The sequence below is a fragment of the Poecilia reticulata genome, chromosome 14 (assembly GCF_904066995.2).
Source record: "Poecilia reticulata chromosome 14, P_reticulata-male-v2, whole genome shotgun sequence".
NCBI lineage: Eukaryota > Metazoa > Chordata > Actinopteri > Cyprinodontiformes > Poeciliidae > Poecilia > Poecilia reticulata.
In genome coordinates this window covers 9434049-9454986 of record NC_088843.1, presented here as the reverse complement: position 1 = coordinate 9454986, position 20938 = coordinate 9434049, and the positions used below count along the sequence as shown (strand labels likewise).

The 20938-nt window shown below is 40.3% G+C and overlaps 1 protein-coding gene across 2 annotated transcripts; it reads right to left on the bottom strand.

Moving 5' to 3' along the window:
- Window positions 1-334: 334 nt before the first annotated feature.
- phldb2a (pleckstrin homology-like domain, family B, member 2a) lies at window positions 335-19098 on the bottom strand. 2 transcript variants are annotated; one of them, XM_017308443.2, is made up of 17 exons: window positions 18910-19098; window positions 14724-14836; window positions 12973-13940; window positions 12567-12890; window positions 10577-10711; window positions 9623-9760; window positions 8812-8958; window positions 6982-7092; window positions 6812-6901; window positions 6590-6727; window positions 6133-6232; window positions 5014-5212; window positions 4283-4373; window positions 4056-4202; window positions 3764-3983; window positions 3596-3681; window positions 335-2845 (listed from the first exon to the last, which is right to left on the bottom strand). In XM_017308443.2, the coding sequence occupies exons 1-17, from the start codon at window positions 19029-19031 to the stop codon at window positions 2705-2707; spliced, it is 3270 nt and encodes a 1089-aa protein (XP_017163932.1). In that variant the 5' UTR covers window positions 19032-19098; the 3' UTR covers window positions 335-2704. The 2 variants fall into 2 exon arrangements, with proteins under 2 accessions (XP_017163932.1, XP_008425254.1); XM_008427032.3 differs by having other exon boundaries at window positions 5014-5209; window positions 18910-19097.
- Between the last annotated feature and the right edge of the window lie 1840 nt (window positions 19099-20938).

Genomic DNA, 20938 nt, shown 5'->3' with positions numbered 1-20938 from the left:
TGTTACTATGCAAATAGTAATGTATATTGCTTAGGTAATTTCTTAAGTAATTTATTTTGTATTTTTTGTAAATGTTATATTTCATTTGAATTTATTTTAAAGATAGTTTTAGCTGCGTATTATAGTAAAATGAGTCAATGATGGTGAGATAAAGTCTCTAAAGAACTTGATACATTTAACAGTGCACAACAGAACTATTGATTGCCGTTTTTCACATATAAATATTTACAAAAATAGGTCACTAAACTCAGTTTAGTCAAAAATAATAAAAAAGAATACTCTGGCTATTTGCTAAAATGTGCTATAGCCAAAAGCGTAATAAAGACATTGAATCTTTGTGGTCAGAAGTATTTATTCGTGACACAAGTTGAGTATAAAAACCTGAATTATTGCATTAGCTACAATTGCAATGTGTTTATATACACAATACAAAAAAAAAAAAAAAAAAAATATATGAATGCTATAGTTTGTTGTGTTTCAAGGCTTGGATAAGAATGAGATGTTAAAGTGACAGATAATGAAGGGATCTGCCCTCTGCAGGAATTAATTAACAATTAATCAGCACAGGATAAACAGCGAACCCTGCAGTCTGTTAACCATCAGCTGGTCAAGCATTTCTCACTATGGCAATCCGTTTATGAATACACAAAAATGGCAAAAAAAAAAAAAAAACTACACAAAAGCTATTCTTAAACACGGTGTACATGTGATCATAACTGCTTATATAGCATAAAGAAATACTGATGATAAAGCATATGTTCTTTAATATAAATGACTCTGGGCTTTCAAGGCAGAGCATTACGTCATTCTCTGCAATCACTCTGCGCTGAGGACCTCTGCTGGTGAGACGCAGTGAAATGCATTAGTGTTAATAACACATGGGTGACGCAGGAACATCCAGCATCACTGCTGCACAACATGGCCTCGTCATGTGAGCCTCCGCTGCAGACAGAGGGAGCTAGCTGAACAGCATAAAACAAAGCGCTACTGTGACTGTGGCCGCTTCATGGCTTCATGTCTAGTCAGCATTTGTAAATAATTCCTTATTATCTCTTTTTTATTATTATTACAATTTCTGCGAATAAAAAAAAGGCTTCTTTGGTAATGACAGAGGTGCAAAAGAATAAAAAACAACAGTGGACATTCAATCCTGTCATAAGGTAAGCAGACAAGGTCAGCTTATGTTGGTCGTCTGAAAGCAGCGGTTGAAATAAGTAAAAAAAAACTCTGATTCATAATCTCGAGCTGAACAGAAGGTGCGGTATGTGACCTCTCAGAGAGAGTGGATGGGCAGATAAGATGCCCAGGATAAGTCTGGCTGTGATGTAGAAATACTGAAAAGTACCATCAGAAGTAGAAAAGTGCTGTGTTGTGCAAAGATCTTTGGTGATTCCTCCTTTCTTTATATACAATACCTTTAAAAAGGATTCATACCTTGGACTTTTTCATATTTCGTCACATTACAAACACAAATTTCTAGTCATTTTGTCAGAATTCACAAACACAAAGATAATTTCTTCCAACTGTGCAGTGGAAGAAAAATGCCACATGCTTTTTAAGTTGTCTCATGAGAAACAATCTGAAAAGTGTGGTGTGTATTTATGTTCACCCTCCTGTGAGTATTCAATAGAAGCCTTTTGTGTAACATTCAAAACTGGCATGGAGGATTATTTTCTTGCCTGTTTATTTTCTACCCAAGATTTTCAAAATAGTTTTTAGTTTGTTCCCTTACTAAACCACAAAAAGAAAGACTTTCAAAGCCGTAAAATTTAGGTGAAAAATCCTAAATTCTTTTCACCTAAATAAAATTGGGTGAATTTATTTTAGGTGCCTTGTGTTTAAGGCAGAAAACTTCTCAGAAAAAAACGGCTTTAATTTAAATCAGATATTTAGCAGCCCTGTTCAACTCTTTTTTTATTATTTTACTTTTACCTGAATCTCTAAAAGATAAGAAAGCCAAAACACTTTAACAAAAAATAAATGGAAAGTATTCTACTTTAACAAGCTACCAGCTGAAACCTTTTCATACAACAGGTGACGTACTGTGTTGTTGCACGTTTACCGTTTGTTGAAAACATGACTTTTGGACACTATTTATTTGCTGGAAATGTATTTTCTACATAATGTACAAAGTAAAGCTTTAAAGGAATTTTCAGAAAGGGTGGAAAACTAAAATATGTTGAGGATTATCTTTGAAAGTGATGTGAAAATAGGGACGGTTTACAACTTTTACACAAAAACATTGAATGCAAAAACCTGTATTTATTAAAATCATCCAATGTTGATAAAAGACCGTTTTTAATAGGAAACTAATTTGTGGGACCAACCCATCAGAGCATATGTTAGGTTCCGTCATTTAGAAGCTTCCCTGATTGAGAGAGAAAAAAAAGAAAATTACCTGCTGTGAGATTAAGAGATACTTCAGCTTCTCACAAAACATAAACAACTGGATTAAAACAGCCCACATGGCTTACTTCTGAGACCAAACACTTTCTGTCTTCTATACACAGCTGCATAATAAAGCCTGCACATGCGAGCAGATTTCCTTTCTGCTCATTTGTAAATTTCTGTGATCATTGACACAGAAACTGTTTAGGTAAAATCCCTCTTTGATCCACACGTGTTTGCCATTATTCTGACATGTGCAGAGGACTGAAACTTGCTAAACTCAACGGTAAAGAAAATAAAAGTGAAAGCGGGTGAGCTACACCATGAAGTGCATGTGTCCCTCAGCGCCCGTCACGATAACGTCCATCCAGATACGCATGGCCTCAGGAGACGGAGCCACCATGTAGTAGACGCGATCGTGGGTCTTCACACTGAAAGTCAGAGAAGGATTGGGGCTCTGGTGGGCGATGGTGGGTGGGGTTTTGGGAATATGTGGAGGGAGGAGGAGAGAGGGATAGGAGTGAGAAAAGAAGAGGACAAACAGATGTGAGACAGTTCAAGGAAATGGGATCTGACGGGAAGTACCGAGGGCCAAAAGCTTCGCTTTCCAACAAATAAATCAGTTACTGGTCATTTAAATAAAGAGAAAATAAAAACATTAAATACATATATTTCTCATCCATGGTCAATTAATTAATTAGTTAGTCAAATACCTTCATATATAAATCATTAATTAAAACACTGAGACAAAGTTGTATGAGGGAGACCCAATAGTTTTTCAACATGATGGTTTTATTTTCAATTTTAATAATTTAAACACTTTTTAAAAGAGAATTATAAAAATTTGACCTAAATATGGTGGGTCAGAAGCAAAACCACTGCTACCTTGACAGTAACAGTCAAGGTGATTGGTCTGAGTTTGACCAATCAGATGCAAAGTTCTCCTTATTGAGCCACAATGACGATTTAAATAATTTCATGAGCAACTGTGGCACAAAGCAATAAAAATAATAATTATGATCATTACATGTGTTCAATTCAAATTTTAAATATGCACTTCATCAACTTTTGACACATTTAAATTGATATAGATCCAGTTTTATCTATTTTTTTTAATTAGTTTAATATTTTACACATGTAAAAAATGTTCTTTAACAGATTTATTTATCTGCTGGATTTTGGCCCTCATGCACATTTGCTCACATACCTTGTGTGCATTCTTTAAGTGATCGTAGTACACCTCCTCAATGGCCTGGAAGTAAATGACTCCCTTCATCTTGTTCTCATGTTTGTCTGCAGCAGAGCACATGAACAGATGCATGATGAAAGCTTTGGGTTTTCAGAGTTTCACCTTATAGACACAGAGGGTCCCTACCTGCGTAATATGTGAGCGTCCTCCGATTCTGGTCGAAGACAAACCAGCGTTTCTTCCACGTCTTGATCTTCCCGCCCATTTTGACCAGGAATCCTCGGCAGGTTTTGTCGGTGATGGCCAGGTGGAAGCAGGCGTCTGGGTTGTGTCCGGCTGCTTCGATGTGGCCATGAAGGTCAAAGTCGTCTTTTCTCACGGGGAGGTAGCGAGTCAGCAGCCGAGACTACAGAGAAAGTTTCTTAAAATATGAATTGGACCCCTTTTGCGACGTATCAACTTCGAGAATGTGAATCACCTGCGATCTCTGTTTTTCCCTGAGCTTCACTTCTCTTTCCACAAGTTTCTGTCTCCTGCTCGTTTCCTCCTGCAGACGTTTCTCCAGCTCCTCTCTCCTCCTCCGCTCCTCCTCCAGAGCCTGCCTACGCATCTCCATCTCCCGCTCCTGCACAACCCGGCTGGAAAATAAATCGCACGCTTTTTCGAACGCGGACACCGCGTTTCAATTCGGGTCGGGCCGTTTACCCTGTGCTCAAGGAGTCTCAGCTTCTCAGCCTGGGCCTCTCGGAGTAAACGCTCCATTTCCTCAATCTTTGCCATGTTGGAAGTGCTGGCACTAGGAGAAGAAGGGTGCAGTTCAACACAAGAGAAAAAGAATTTATCCAAATAAAAAAAAAAAAATATTTTTCCATTGATTTCCACTGATCACTGGGTATTGGCTACCATAAATGTTTATTTCATTATTGCCTACTCAATTTATTAGTTTTATCTTCTTGTAAATCTAAATAAAACAATGTTTCCCTAACATTCCTTTTATGTTGTCTTATTATCCATTGAGAGACACCTCTCTCATATCCAATCGAAATGAATAATTTCACCATATCACCTTATCACTAAAGCGACTGAATTCAGGAACACAGGATTTTGCACAATGGGCGATTCAGAAAACAAAGCTACTGAATTTCAGAGCCATCTTTCTCGAGTTTCTTATTCTCTCTCTGCTTTATTATTTCTTTTATGCTCCTTCATAAAGCTCAAATCCTCTCTAATTAGCCTTTAGCTTTCATCCAGCAAGATAATTTCTCCTTCTTCTTTCAAACACTGCAATAAAATCGTCGCAAAGCCTCACTTGGAGAACTTCTCACTCTCTTCAAAAACATCTTTTTGATCAATTACAATGACTCTCCTATTGGTTCTTTAGTTAAAATTGACGTAAAAAGAGCTCCCATCTTCCATCGCAGCGGCTCCGCTCTAACCTGGAGATGTTGTCCGGTGAACACGCAGAGAAGCTGGTCTCCAGGCTGTCCGAACTGTCCACACTGACGGTGTCCGATGCCTGGCTGTTATCCGGGTACGAGAAGGAGTCCAGGAACACGTTGGGCTCAGAGACCATCCTGCTGCAAAAGTCACTCTGCCTCTGTCTGTCGTCGTTCATGTGAGCATGGCTGTTTCCTGCTGAAACAACAACATGGCGATGAAGCCCTGGCAGCAGATGGTAACTACAGCTAAAACAAGAACTTCAAAAAATATCTATGCCTGTTTTTATGTTGTCAGTTATTTATTTATACATTTTTTTTACAAATCTGAAAACCTGTGCATCTGCAGTCACTGACAACGTTTCATCCAGGACTAGCCTGCATTTTGCTCCAGCCACCTTCCCATCAATTCTGATGTACCTGCTTATTCCAGTGGAAAAACAGCAGTCCCAGAGCATGACGCTGCCACTGCCCCTGCCAGCATGCCCGGGTGGGCCCCATAAGGGGAAAAGGAGGGCAGACCAGATGGGTCCCATATGGGTTTGTCCGCGGGTTCCACGGTGGCCCCACATGGGTTTGCCCATGTAGGGTCCATGCAGGGCCCACGTAGGCTGTGGCCCTACATGGGCAAACCCACGCGGGGCCACCGTGGAGCCCGCAGACAAACCCATATGGGACCCATATGTCTGCCCTCCTTTCCCCCATATGGGGCCCACCCGGGCATGCTGGCAGGGTGCCATGTACGTCATCCTTGTCTTGGTGGGTAGGCATGTGTGCCACACTTTCTTTTCTATTTTTGAATTATAATTTGAACAGTGCTCAATAATCAAAGCTCGAGATGTTGCTGACCTAATCAGGATCCTTTGTAATTCCTTCATCATTTTCTATTCACACAAAAATGATGCACAACATTTCATTGTGTAAAAAAAGTCAAATAAAAAAACTGCAAGATTTGTAGTTGTAACATACTAAAATGCAGACTATTTGAAGGGGAATAAGCATTCTGTGATCCCAAAACTATGAATCCAGTCACACGTATACGTTTGGGGCAATATAACCGACTACAACTATTGCTAGGATTTATTTGGAACAAGATGAATTTGTGTCACTCTGACTCACCCTTGGGCAGCCGACGGGCGTTCACTTCCCGGGGGGAGAAGATGAAGCCTTGTGGAATGACACTCCCACAGCTGGAGCTTTGGGATAAAGGCAGATGTGCCTGAGGAACAATACGAAAGCACACAACACGTTTAGGTCCACACATTGGAGCCCAACTCCTGGAAGTTCTCCTGATCTCAATGGATGTCGCAAGCAACAGTGAAAGTGAGAATTCCTGCTTTGGGTGGATCCGTCTCAAGGGAGTTGTCTGGATAAATACGATAAGGCTATAAAACCCCCTCCTCTAAAGCCTGGAATCTGAATTATCAATGTCATTTTGCATTTTACTCTTCGCTCAAGTATACTGCAGTCAACTTTAACTTTAAGGAATATCACCTTTTAACATCACTACCCAATCTATTTAACTTTTTACGCCTTTATGGATTTTTTTTGGATTAGTTTAGATAGCAAATCAGACCTTGGGAGGAAGCGTGCGTCCCAGAGATCTGCCGTAGGATCCGAGGAGCTGCTGGCCTCTCTTATGAGGAATGCTTTCGATAGGATGGGAAGAGCTTTCTTTGCTACTTCTTCTCCTCTCCTTCAGGGAGTTCAAGTGCTGCAGCGATCACACAAATCAGAGCAATCGCAAAACAGGAAATTATTCTGAAAGTGCTGCAGCGTTACTGTAACCGGCTCCTACCTCTTTGATGGCAACAGGGTTGTTGGTCAAAGTTTGGCCCTCAGACAACTCCACGTACTTTCCTTCCAAAGACAGCAGCTTGTCTCTCTCCTGCAGATGTCACATAGTCTTTATTTCATTAAAATGAAACATTTATGTTGTCCGCATGCAGAGATTGTTTTTTTCTTTACCTTTTGAAGCATGACAAGCAAGTTGTTTTTCTCTCTCTGGAAGTTTTCTTTCTCTTGCTGAGCCTGTAAAGTGATCTGAGAGGACTGTTTCTTCAGAGTCATGATTCTTTCCTGTGGGGGGAAAATCAACAGGGAGGCATCAGTATAAAATAGCTGCTGACTTTATCAAAGTGCAGGAAGAAAAATAAAAATATTAGCGGTGGGGCTGAGAGATATAGTTGAAGAATTAGCAGCAGAGTCAGAGCAGATGGTGCCTTGTAAATGCATAGTCTTACAAAAATATTTACACCCTCTTACCTTTACTGCACTTTAGCACATTATGAACACAAACCTCAATAATTTATCAGGATTTTATGTAACAGACCACTACAAACGACTGCATAATTGTGAAGTGAAAAGTCCAGTCCATCCAGTTTGATTGTTATTCTGCAAAGAATAATGGACAAAAAAATTTCTAGATGTGCAAAGGTGGGAGAGGCATGAGCCAACATCCATTTCACCACATGTTGTTCTACAAAGTACTGACTCAGGAGGGCTCAATACAAATTACTACCACACTTTTCTAATTTTTATTTCGAACCTTAACTTTGATTTTTTTAAAATATATTTTTTATATGCATTTGCTGTAATATTATTTGGCCTTTGGGACTTGAATAAACCTGATCCTGAGCCGTTTACCTATTTCAACTCCAATAAAATATACTTACGCATGTACAAAATGTTTAGTTTGGTCACACAAAATGCAAAAAGGTTCAAGCCAGGACATAACTTTTACAAATCACTTCACTTAAAATTCTAATCAAACATCCTGTTGCTGTCACTCTTTCACATTTAACTTAGTAATACTTAGCTAATTTCTTATGTCCCTGGTTTTGCAGGCTTGTTGTAACTACACTATGCCAAACATTGTACAGCAACTGAGCTCACAACTTTGCAGCTTTTATGCAAAACTTGCAGAACGATTAATAACAAACATAGAAAGGCAATTATAAGCTAAAAAAACAATATTTGCATTGTGCTGTTTTCATTGCTTGTGACTTTGACGTTAGACATTTTGAACAAAAGCTAGCTTTCATTCTTGACTTCACATCAACAGCTCAAGAACCTGTAGAGAAGCGAAACCCGCAACAGTGTCATCAACATGCTACGTCAACACGCTACGTCAGAGGTCGGCTAGCAGGACGATGTCTCGTGGCCCCCGCCGTAATATGAAAGTATAATATTAGTGCGGCCCACTGGGTGAGCGGGCCTCTGGAGAAAGTCCCGCCCGCTGTTCCTCGTCATGGCTGACATTCGGTGCTAGACTAAGCTACACTTACTTCATGCTCACTACGCTTGTAACAACAGTGTGGCGGATGATGGAACAGTCCGGTACCAGTTGCGTTTTTTTTTCAGTCGCCATTCCGGTACTTTCTACCATTGACAAATGCCCCGATCAAAAGCAGAGAAAGGCGACCCCTACCGGGCTGCTCCTCATCCGCCGCGCTGTTGTGACAAGTAGACGACGTCACGCGTCGGGACGTTCTCCATACGTTGCTAGCTGGCTAAAGGCTTCTATAAAACGTAGAACAAGAGCGACTCCAAGTTGAATAAACTACATTTTTTCACACCCTCATCATGTCTTTGTCAAAGCCAAAGCCTGCAGTTCATGTATTGGAGAAATAATTAAATGTTGATGACATTTGAGGATATTTTTAAGATGTTTTTATTGGAATCCTTTATGCGGCCCAGCCTCACCCAGACTCTGCCTCCAGAGGCCCCCCTCTGGGTAAATTGAGTTTGAGACCCCTGTCCTGTACTACGTGAAAAACTCAACAAGTTTACTTCTACCTTGCGCGTGATGCTAAGACGCTGATACTCGGCGATGTCCCGCAGCAGCTCTTGGCTTTGACTCTCGTTTTCCTCTTCCTGCTTGATTTCTCTCTCCAGCTTTTGAAATTCCGAATCCTCTGAGGTTTTTGTCTGCTCCTCGCTTTCCTGGGCGACATCAGAGAGGTATGCAGATGTGGAATATATCGCACAGTTCAGTCATACTAAATTGATGAGAATGAAATGATTAGAAACAACATGATCCGGGATTAGTCAGAACAGGGTCAGGAAGGAGAGTGATAACTCTAAAACAGACGCATTGGGAAAGGAATGGAAGGGCAGGAGACCAATGTGAAAAATGAGAACTGTAGTGTTTGGGTTTTGTGTTAGTTCAGGTGCGTAAGAGGCATTTCAGCCAACCATTGTCTCTTGGGTTGTATAAACTGAACTATTTTTTATGGCCTCAATTGGAAAAGCTTATACGTCCTTATTTGGACAGTTGGTGAGAGCTCGTAGAAGGTTTCTCAGCTGCTGTGATAATTGTGCTAATCCCTCCTTTGGTTTAGGGCTTTCATCATTTACTTTGGAAAGCTCAGTTAGTTTAGTTTCAAAGGAAATGTAACAGGATGCTGTAGATCAACTGGATCGATTCCCGATGGTCTGTTGCAGTGGCTTTGTGTTCACAACAAAATGTGCTCATGCTTGCTTTCTATTTCTAAACTATTACTACTGTGCAATGAATTTATAAGAAAACAACCATAAATATACTTATCTGTCCACCAAAAAATGTACAATGGTTAATTTATTTAAAACACTTTTTGTGCATCTGCACCTGAGATTTTGCAGGCTTGCTTGTCCTCTCGATACTTTGCATTTTTTCTTTGAGTTCGTCCAACAGCTCCTTTTCCCTCTGCAGCTGGGTCATCTCAGACTCCTGTTCGCCGTCCAGCAGGGCGCACTCCACCTCCATCTGCAGGAAGAGTCAGACAGAGGTAGGAATCCTGGATATGAATTTATTTTTTAGTCACCTTCGGTTGTTAATCATATGGGTTGTTAGTAAAAAAAACAAGCTAACAGCATTTTGGAAAATATGCTTTCCGATACTCAGTTTTGAGTAGGTATTTTTGATTACTTGTACATTTTTTGTAATATAGATTTATATAGCATTGCTATAAATGTTTACCAAATGAAGCATATGCATAGGAAAATATGATCCCCAGACTCATAGTTGGTGTCAGATTGGCTGGTCTGAGGATTTCAGACACTGCTTATCGGCTGGGATTTCCTCCCACAACCATTTCTTCATTTTGGATGAAAATGCCTTGTTGATGTCAAAGACCACAGGTGAATGGACTGAAACGATGGAAAGGCAACAGTAGCTCAAATAACTCATCATCAGAACCAGTTATGCAGAATATCTTCTCTGAATGCACAAAACGGCAAACATTAAACCAGATGGACGACAACACCTGGCGATTTCTTGCATTGTACATAACCCTCTGTTCTTCAAAACATGTAAGTTGTCAGAAGAGTTACATTCCCTAAATTAAAAAAAAAAGCTAAAAAAAGGAAAATTGATAAAAAGCTCTTAATGCTTTGTAATTGCAACTGATTCTTAAGGCTAAACACATCTAGTTCAGTTTGAGTCCGAGTAGGTAGATGTAGGGTAAAATAGGAAAAGCCAAAGAAATCAGCTCGTCTTTATCGCCAATCTTTCTTTGAAATGTTAAAAAAAGAGTCATGGAGATGTCAGTTCTGCGTCTGTGCTCTCTGTGCTGGGCTGTACCTCACGCAAAGACTCCTCCATCTGGTTGTCCAGGTCTTTGATCTTCTGCTCCAGCTCTTCGATGTTGTTCAGAACCTGGATTCTCTCTTCCTCTAAATGAGATACTTCCTGTTTCAGCTGCATGCTCTCCAAGGCCTGTAACGACACCGAGAATGGAAATAAATCACCGGCTTCAAATGTAAACACACAACTGAAGCTGTTCAAAATGTCATCACCATCACAATAAAAAAAGTTTTAAACAAGATAAAAGAGAGTTTTCTGTGTTTATGCTTTTGCAACCATTTGTCAGAGGTTGGCTTTGGGTTTTATTCAGTTACACAACAGCAGCTGCTGTCTAACTCATCCAAAAATGGATCACTGGCAACAAGGGCAGGATTCTTTTCCACTTTGTGCAATGGAAATCGCTATTGGAGCCGGGCAATGCAAGGCATGCCAAGGCACTCCCACATCTTGCACCATCAAGCAACATCTCTTAAATATTCAGTCACACTCATTTGAATTTAAGCAAGCTGTCTCAGAATTTAATTGTTCTTGTTTATAGGAGCCAGGTGGGTTATTTTCTCGTTGGACACTTGTATGTTTAGCAAGTCTTCCTGATTCATAGTTTCGTCAGATGTGCTGTAAGCAGCATTTTGTCCGGCACACACTACTCTGAGGAATGCTAGCAATGGAGATTGGTTATTTGGAGACTATAAAACACTGTCACAACTCAAACAAAACATAAAAATCTAGACTGAACTCAGATTCAGAATTTTACGAGAGCCATATCTAAACAAAACTATGCACCTTTAAGATGAAAAAGGATTACCTGCGTTATGTACATTTCAATTTCTCGTCTCTATCACTGTGATGTTATAAACATCTGGAAAAGTGCATGTCTTTGCTGTGCATGCAGTCTTGCATTCTCCTCGTGCACATCCGTGCACAGCTGAACATACACACAAACACATGCACACTATAATTCACTGCGGGATCAAGTCATTTCCTGTACCCCCCCCCACCCGCACTCCTTCAGGAGTTTGAATGGTTCACCGCTGAAACAAAACTTGAACTTCTTCATTAAAACCAGACACTGCTAGGTTACGGCTCCAGAGTGGAAAAACTGAAAGAAAAAATGTAGAATGGAAAAAGGTGGCCTCTATGGTAGCAAAAAAAAAATCCCTCTCATAATTTGGTATATGGGTAGCTTATTTTTATTTGTGGTTTAAACACGTTTATTTATTTTTGATAAAGAGCGGTGAGGCTTTCCAGTTTAACGTCTCCAAAAAAGGTGGTGGAATAAAAATGAGGTCAGATTGTAGTCACTTCAAGGCCTGAGGAGTCTTGGGCAATTCTGATTTCCATGTTTATACGTCTGTCCAACTTACATAAACAGGAACTGTGCAAATTGCTAAGTGCACAGTCTTAGAGTACTTAAAAAGACTTTAGTGAATGAAATTATGCATAGAAATTATGCGGAAAATACCACAAAGCAGAGCTCTGAGGGCTACACACATTTCCAGCTTTCCAGTTTCGATCAACAAAATGTGTGTGTATTTAAAATAATGTCATAACAGTGCGCTTTTTTCTCATAGTTCATAGTTTCTTGGAAACCTTGCTTGGCACCTTTGGTACTGAGAAAAACTGAGATATGGCAAAAAAGGTAGACAGACGCAGATAAACAGAATGTCAGCACTCAGATTATCCACATTCCACAGAAGAGGGAGAACCTCATTACTTTTTTTTTTTTTTACAACAGGGTTTTTGCTGTAGTGACGGTTTCTCTATTCATTCTGGAACAGGAAATAGCAGGTTACAGTAACAGATCTTCCTCTGAGTACCAGTGAAGTGACTTCAGAACAAATGACAACATTTTGACTGTGTCATCAATGTGCTTTTTTAATTATGCTGTAGAAAGGCTGAATCTACATACATAAATGGGGGTTTATTTAATGCCACAAACTGTTGACTGTTTCCACACACTCCATTTTTATTCTGTGATGCTGCTTACTTTGGCTCTGTGGTGCGTAGAAGGAGAAGGAGCGCTGCTGTTCAGACTTATAGCAGGTGAGTGAGACCTGTAGTTTCCCTGCTGACGCTGGATGGCCTGCTGCTCCTCGGGAAGCTGAAGATCTCTGGCTTTGGCCCCAAAACAGGTGTCTGGAGCAGTGCTGCTAGGGGAGTCAGAAAACACAGACTCATCGTCCGACACCTGCAGCTTCTCCAGCTCCTTATTGATCTTTTGCAGATCAGAAACAGCTGAGCCCGTCGGCTCTCTCACCACCTGTCCCAATTCAGTGCACAGGCTTAAGATGGTTTCTAGACGCTGGCATTCCTGCACACAGGAGATTTGGTGTATTTGTAGTCAATCGATCGTTACAGTCAATCAAAGAAAAAGTAAGAAAAGAACAACTCACCAATTTCTGCACTTTCTGCTCCCTGAGTCGCTCATCTCTCTGATGCTGGTGATAGTCTCTCAGCTCTTCTTTGCCATTCAGAGAACTGATGCTGCCCACCCTCTGTCCTGGACTTAGCCCGCTTTTCCCAAATGACAACCTCCTTTCTCCTAAGCCTAGGTCCAATCCCGTTCCGTCAATCTCTATACCTAGGGAGCTCAGTGAAGCAAGGCTGGACCTCCTGGATGTGCTGGGCATGCTTGCAGGCACTGTCACATCTGGCGGCTGCTCAAGGGAGGAAAGACTGCGCCGCTGTCCCGCTGAGACCACCACCCTGTGGGAACCCACTGAGTGACGAGAGGGCAATGACAAAACGGGGGGGTCTGCCGCGTTGTGAAGTCGTGGCAAAGAACGGCTATGCATCCCCAGGTTGTTGAGGGAACCAGTGGAGTATTTCCTCTGCCTTGACTCTCCGACGGCTTTGCTTTGAGAGCTGAGTCTACGGCTCATCCGAGGACTGGATGGCATACTGGCCGCCCCGCTCTTGACCCTGGGAGAACGAGGCACTGGCTCCCCATACGAGGACAGCAGAGAATTTCCGTCAGATGCATTAGAAAGCAGTAGACTGTCTTGTGACTGGTGGCGAGAGTAGGAATGACGAAACAAACCATTGGTGCTAATCTGGCGCTCACCCTGTCGTGGCGATGGAGGCACGCTGTTGCTGTTGATGTAGGAAAAGTTCCTGGAGGCGGATGGAGGTCGTTCTGTGTTGCTGAGGATGGACAGTGGCCTGCTGGGCTGGCCAGCAACAGATGAAGGTACGCTAAGGTACTTGCGACTGCATTCAGCTGCCCTCAAGCTGGCCTCCAGAGCACTCTTTCTACGCTGCAGAGTCTCCATCAGTTCCTGAAGCTCAGCTTTAGATCGAGAGCCCCTCAGCAATGTCCCCCCTACAGAGCTGCCACCGCTGTGCTCAATCTTCAAACAGTCTGAAGAAAACAGAGGTTCGACAAAGCATGAAATCCTGCCCCTTTTTGGACTCAACATAAACAGTCTCTCTACTTTATATAATCAGCCATATTAGACTAAATGTCTTTAACCTACAAAGCAGAAGCTGAGCTACATGATCTGCTATCTTGTGTGCTTGGTAAGAAGAGGGGGAAACCACGGAAGAATGTACGCTGCAGTTCTGAGGCCAATACAAACACTGGCTCAGTCATTGGTCTGGTCTCTTCTAAAAATGGAAGAATGCTCGTGAACCAAGACAGGGCAGAATACATCATAGTCTCGACTGCAAATAATATCCAGAGGAGAGTCAAATACCAAGCCAAGCAAAGTGATGATAGTGTCTGAGTCAGCATGGCTGAACATACATTATAAGTTATTCCTAGTTCATTTGATCTTACTGAAATTCTTAGCCTCTCCTCAAACATGGGTTTCAGAAATTAGTTTTAGGTTTTATTGCTAATGACAGAAGAGATCTGCTGCCTCATATAATGCAGTGAGCTCTTAAAAAACAAACTGTGTATTATATCTATCAAATATATAGAGCATGACAACAGCTTAAACTCATCTAAAGGTCTCATTCCTGAGTAACAATTGAACTTTTTTTGAGACAGTACTAACAACCTGTTAAGAAATTCCAACTTACAAGCCATATCTTTGTAATTGGTGTCACCTTGCTGGATGTTAACTATTAAATTTTATTTTCAAATAGAGATTCACTGTATCAAATGACTGATTACAAATAACATTTCTTTCATTTGTCTTACCAGAAGCGTAGCCCAATGTGGCGACGGCGCTCCTTTGAGGAAGCATACTGTTCATCACAATGACCTGCCCCTTCGGATGAATCAGATCGAAGTATGGAGGATTCAGATGAGACCTGTGAATGAAAAGACAGAAAAGTCTAAATACAGGATGGAAGAACAACAGAGAGGAATGGATATTATTGTCCCACTGGGTCAAAGCTGTTAGGTAAGGATATAAAACAAGATTTTGTTGGCAAAGTGTTAATCAGTTTGACACCTTTGTTTCAGACGTTTACATGCACTCATCGTCACCTTAAAAATCACAGCAATTTGGTCATTTTAATTATGCATTTCTTCTTTTTCCAGAGTGGAATAAATATACACTCAACAGAAACACTGGATGGAATGGCTAAAAGATGTTAATGTTTGTGGAAAGAGATCTGAACTCAACCTAATAGGCATTTTATGGCTCGTGAAAACATAAAAACCAAACATTTGAAAGGAGCTCTACCAATTCTGACACAGAGTAAAGCCAAATACTCAGCCAGGATTATGGCAGACGATTGGTGATGGTCATTAAACGTAGTTTGTTTCTCTATAACTTAAAAATATTTGTGAGCGTGTACATATATACATCTATAGTGCTGTAAAAGCCATCTACCTTTACAGATTTCTTTAATTTTGGTTGTTATGTATGTCTCAGATGATTGAACAGTTTCAGTATCAGATATAGTTGGGCAGAAATTGCAGCCAAGACAAAAGTACCTGTTTACCAAAAAGAACACAAAAGCTCATCTCTTGATGACCTCCAACACAGTTGGGGAAAGAAATATATAGATTGGTGAGACAAATGTTAATGGTTTTGGAAGTTAAGGCGGCATTTCAGAAAATGAATGTCATACGGACAGGTAGACATGACCTGATGACCTGAACCCAAGAATTTTGCTTTCTGAAAATCCCGAAGGAGAATGTCTGGACATCAGTCAAAGATTTTGGATCGGCCGAGTCAATATCTAAGAGTAAACAGGGCATTCATGCTCAAAAGCCCTCCATTTTATAAAGAAAAGTGGTGTGAAATTCCATCGCGGTGAAAAATACTCATTATTATTTACCGCAAATGCTTGCTGGCAGTCGAGGCATACCAACACTAATCTGCACTCTTGACATGCACGTCTGTCGCTAATGATGCTACATGCATGCTGATGTTGCATCAACTTATACATATATTTCAGTCCACAGGAGAGGTATTTACTAAACACCACTTTACCATTATGTTGGTGAAGTGAAAAACCTTATGAAGTTCTTAAAAACCTTAGATTGCTATAAAATACCTTAACCCACTCAAAAATTGAGATTAATCATTTTCTAATTACTTATTGACTTGTTTCAGCACTATTTCTGCAATACTGATCAACAACTTTGTTTTATCAATGGAGGGAATATACGAAACAACCCCCACCCCCCATCGATTTGCTTTTGAAAACACTAGAAAAGCAGTGCCTGAAGTCCATCTGATATTCCAGATGTGCATATTTTAGAGGAAAAAGGGGAGAAAAAAACTTTCCAAAGGCCTGAGTATTAAAACAGGGTTTATTTTTTGGTCTAGCCTGTTTTCCCAATAAAATCTTAAAAAGCCGTTTTAACTGGTCTGCTGACAATTACGCAATTTATTGTCCTCTTGGTTGTTTTACTTCACTCCTAGATTTTAATTTGTGACACTAGTAACATTATGGTTTTTGCAGTAAAACTGGCAGAAAATGTTATTTCAGGTATCCTTAAAAAAATACAAACGACAACTTTTGGTCATATATGAGTGAGAAATCCATCACCACATCATTTCAGCTTTGAGTTTTTTAGTAAACGACAATGTAATTAGTTCCAGAGACCCAAGACCATTATTTTGAATAAGTCAGACATGACTTGCTCCTGAATCCACAGACAGCATTCACTCACACACAGCGCACAGAGAGAGACAGAGATGGCTGATCTGAGCAGAGAGGAGTTTCTTGCTGTCTGGAGAGAGCGCCAACAGGAAACAGGGTATCCTCTTACACCGTCAAGCATCCAGTCAGCATGAGTTCATTCTCCAGACCTCCAAGAAAAAGAGAGAGGGGGTGAACTCCCCCCATCCACCCACTTCAAATCACAGGCAGAGGGTGTTTGGTCCGTCACTCACATTTCAGGTCAGTAGGGTGGTGCACATGTACAGAGTTTGAGAAATGCCCCTTTGATAAGAGAGCTTTCATCTAATGTGTGGGAAGAAAAGTATTTTTACATTGAGCAAAGCCCAAACCGCAGTCGATTTGCATTTCTCAATAATTGTTTTACAATTACATTCCCATGCTAAGAAAAGAAAAACAGATGGAAAAACATTGGAAGTTGAAAATGCATAAGCACTTTTTCCAGTTAGTGAACAGGCCGTACAGAGTCACTACCAGATTGCAGAAACTGCAAAGTGTTGGGTTTAAGGCACTCTGCAGAGAGTCGGATCTTGTGAATCTGTTTCTTTTAAAAAGTTAAAGAAAACTGGTATCACTTGAATGTGATATTTTTCGAGCAGATATCACTTTTACTTTGTCATGCAGATGCAGATGTGTTTTCTTTGGTTCAGACTCGTCATTTTATCTGAGTCCCTTGTCACTTTCTTGTAATGAAGCATGTTCATATATCAAATAAACACACACTGTCCTCATCCCTTTGTGCCTGTTCTCCACCTCACTCTGAGTACCAAAACAGGAACTTGTGTGCATCTCTAAGACACACAGCAAATAAATACGCAACTGCAACTTAGTTTCTATAATTTAAAATAAAGAACTGGTCAATTGTGAATGACACAACTTTAAACAAACACTCTTTTGTGGACGTTCTTATTAAAGAACGAAGACTCAAAGTTAGCCATTTTCAATATCAGAGAACCAAAGTTAGAGGAGGTAAAAAAAATTATGAAGATATTCAAAATTAAATTGTGTTCTTTATGTCCTTCTCAGTTTTGTCCTTAGCTCACTCTGGCTACTAAAAAGTAAGAGACAGTGAGACTTTTACCAAACTACAGGAAGCTTTGACCTATTACAACAACGTTGTGGAGCATGCTGAATTTAGAAATGTGGCAAACTTTTGTAAATCTCAGAGTTAAAATAAGGTTTGACAGTCTACATGGACACTGTTGTATTTGTGATGCAAGGCGTGCTAACAACACTAATTTCTCACCTAAGGACAATAAATTTTTGTCTTTAAAATAATAGTAAGATCCTGTGACTGCTTTCTTGCACACATGGCGTGATGTTGTCTCCGTTCCTTACATAGATAATTAATAACAGCTTAACACAGGAAGGACAGAAAACATTTTATACATGCTGTTCTTCCTGTTACCTGCGTGATGTTTCTCAAACAGAAATGCCAACAATCAGTAATACCAAGTCAATGCTTTGCGAAAAATAAAAAATAAAAATCTGAAACTATCCACAAAATTCTGATATGTACACATTTAATATACAGTTTCCAGACATAAAAATGACACAAAGTAGCAAATAGTTGTGTTGGTGAAACTAAAACTTTCAAAACAAATACCTGATACATAAAAACGAATGCATTTAGTACTATTGGCACAGAAGAGTTGAGTGGACAGACAGATTTGTGTCATTGTCATATTTAAGCATTTGACCAAATAAGTATGTAGAAAATGCAATATAGTTTTTTATTTGATGTTTCAAATTCATTTGCAATTAAATAAACATATAAATATTCATTTGTGAAATGTTTATAATTTAACTGGATGCATTATAATCTCAAAAATCTCCACAACACTGCTTAGTCGCATGTTTTTATATAGTTATCTTCTTCTTGTGTAAAGTCCAGTGGTCATGAAGGAGTAAAGGTTTTTTAATCATCAAATTGGAGCAAAATTCGTTTTTTGTGACCTTTTGCACATTTCTTGCAAAAATGTCTGAAACCTAACCCTGCGGCTAATTTATGCCATAATCAAATTCAGCTCATTTTTTCTGCAGTGTTTTACATTCCAAACACATTTGGTGGCAGCTGTGAACCTCACACTAATATAAACAGTGCAGAGCAGAGGAGCCTGACATGAAATCTGATACAACTCCGTCACTTTCCAGGAGCATCACTGTCCCAATCAAAAAGATTTATCAGAAAATAATGAATTCATATATAATGAAAAGGGTAAAAAAATAAAAAATAAATCACTGACCTCTGTTTTCTGCCCAGGTTACATAGTTTAAAATCCTCTGCTGGCCGCTTATAAGTTTTGACGCTCAGGTCCTCCTTCTGCCTGCCTCTCTGCTCCAAAGCAGCAGAGGAAAGTCTTCCCATGACAAAGGATCAGACAGGAGACCCTTTCCCCTCCCACCTTCAACTCTCTGCTGAGATTTTCCTCTCCAAGAGAGGAGCGAGAAGGGGGACAGCGGGTGTGTTTACTTTCCTGGAGGAGGCACAGCTGCTGCCCCTCTCTGGTTGTGCAGGGAATCACTCACAAACCACAACAAAAATAAGCAGGAAGAAACGGACTAAGAAGTAGCACTATCAAAATATGTAGAGACTTTTAGGAGGTACCAACGTTTAATCTCTCCTACCAAGAGATGTTGTTCCTCTAAACATCCAGCTCTGACCTCTGACCTCGCACTGATCAATATCATGTGACTGTTAGATCATATTCCAGCACAGAGACGCTGAGTGAATTACTGCAAATGTGCACACGTCTTGTGACAGAGTCCATCCGTCGTTTTCAAATTTCCCTATCTAAACCAAATCTCCTGTCAACAGTTTCTGAGCGTTTTTAGTCCGCAGACAAGTTAGACTTTGCCAGACCTTCACCACACAGTGGAGCCCTCCCACATTGTGTTTAAAGGAGGAAAAGGTGTCTGCAATACTTGATGTTAGACTGTTGTTTCAGCAGTATATGTGGAGGCGGGTAGAGGCCCCCGTTGCTGTGTTTGAATCAGGGCCAACCTCGCTCCCCCAGACTACAGACGGAGGGTATAAACACCCAAAAAACACCAGAGGAATATACAACATAAAGCAAACCTGCTCATTTAACCTCCTCTTATCTTCTTTTGGTAACAACAAGCAAGCAGAATGAATGAAAAGTAACTTTTAGAAAAATCCCCTAAAACCTCCCTGAACCATCATGCAAAAAAAAAAAAAAACAACAACCTCCAATTACATCATAGGGAGGGGGTTGTGGAGCGCAGCCTTGATGAGATGATTACTTCCAGATACAGAGCCGGGGTCTTTGTCGTTAAAACACACACACTCTCAACCCTGACCAGCCGTGCTGTCTTTACAGCTTCACGAGAGCAAAAAATGTACCGGGACACTAAATTTATTGCTAAAACAAAGGTTTAATTGTCACATAGCGTTGGACTGTTACACAACTTCCTGTCCAAAAACATTGAAAAATGCCATGATTTGAAAGTTGCCAGACAGATGTTGATCAGACTGTTTCATGTGCTTTTTTAATATGCAGACTAAAACCATATGTAAAAGAACTCAGAGCAGAAGGGGGGAAGTAAGGAAGAGAAGAGAGGAGTGTGTGGGGAGATTTGTGTTAGATTGCAGACAGGGTTGTATGATCGCCCCTCGTAATAGTAGGGAAATCTGAGTCATAGCGCAACAAGTTTAATGTGTGCCACTCATCCACACACACACACGCGTGCATACACACACAAAAGAACAATAGAACTTATGGGAAAGTTTTGTTAGTCTTCTTTAAAATGTACTTAAGTCTTAGTGATTTCTTTTTTACTATTTCTTTCAACTACAGCTCTCTTTTCCATCCTCATGCAGTTGGAAAACTGCCGCTGAAGGATGCATGCTTTCACAAAGCAGTTCTTACATTTGCTCACGGCTTAATTAGCATAACGTGACCCGTGTCAGAGATGCTTACAGATTAAATTTAGATGGCCAATCTCAGTTTAAGAAGGAAATTGGCTAAGGTCCGCTTGGAACCGCAAAACAAGCTGTTTGAGTCTTTGATAAACCAAAGACATTGTAATTACAGGGCTGCCATCGTTTGCTTGTGAAGACCATTTAATTAGTTCTGTTTATTGTGACGATCTGTGCCCAATTTTTAAATGAGTAATTACTGTTGTATAACTGCTGCAAATAAAATACAGAGCAGACACATTGTAGCAGACACCATCGACGCAAACTATAACCCTGACATGTGTAATCACTGCTTTGCAGCAATATTCACTTACTTTAAATCTTTTCAGTTTGTC

Excerpts from the sequence above, each read along its gene's own strand:
- phldb2a (XM_017308443.2), bottom strand. The coding sequence starts at position 19,031 with ATGGGAAGACTTTCCTCTGCTGCTTTGGAGCAGAGAGGCAGGCAGAAG. Across the intron at positions 5,213-6,132 it reads CGCCCGTCGGCTGCCCAAGG|CAGGAAACAGCCATGCTCAC; the intron begins GTGAGTCAGAGT and ends TTGTTGTTTCAG. Across the intron at positions 4,374-5,013 it reads TCACCGGACAACATCTCCAG|TGCCAGCACTTCCAACATGG; the intron begins GTTAGAGCGGAG and ends TTCTTCTCCTAG.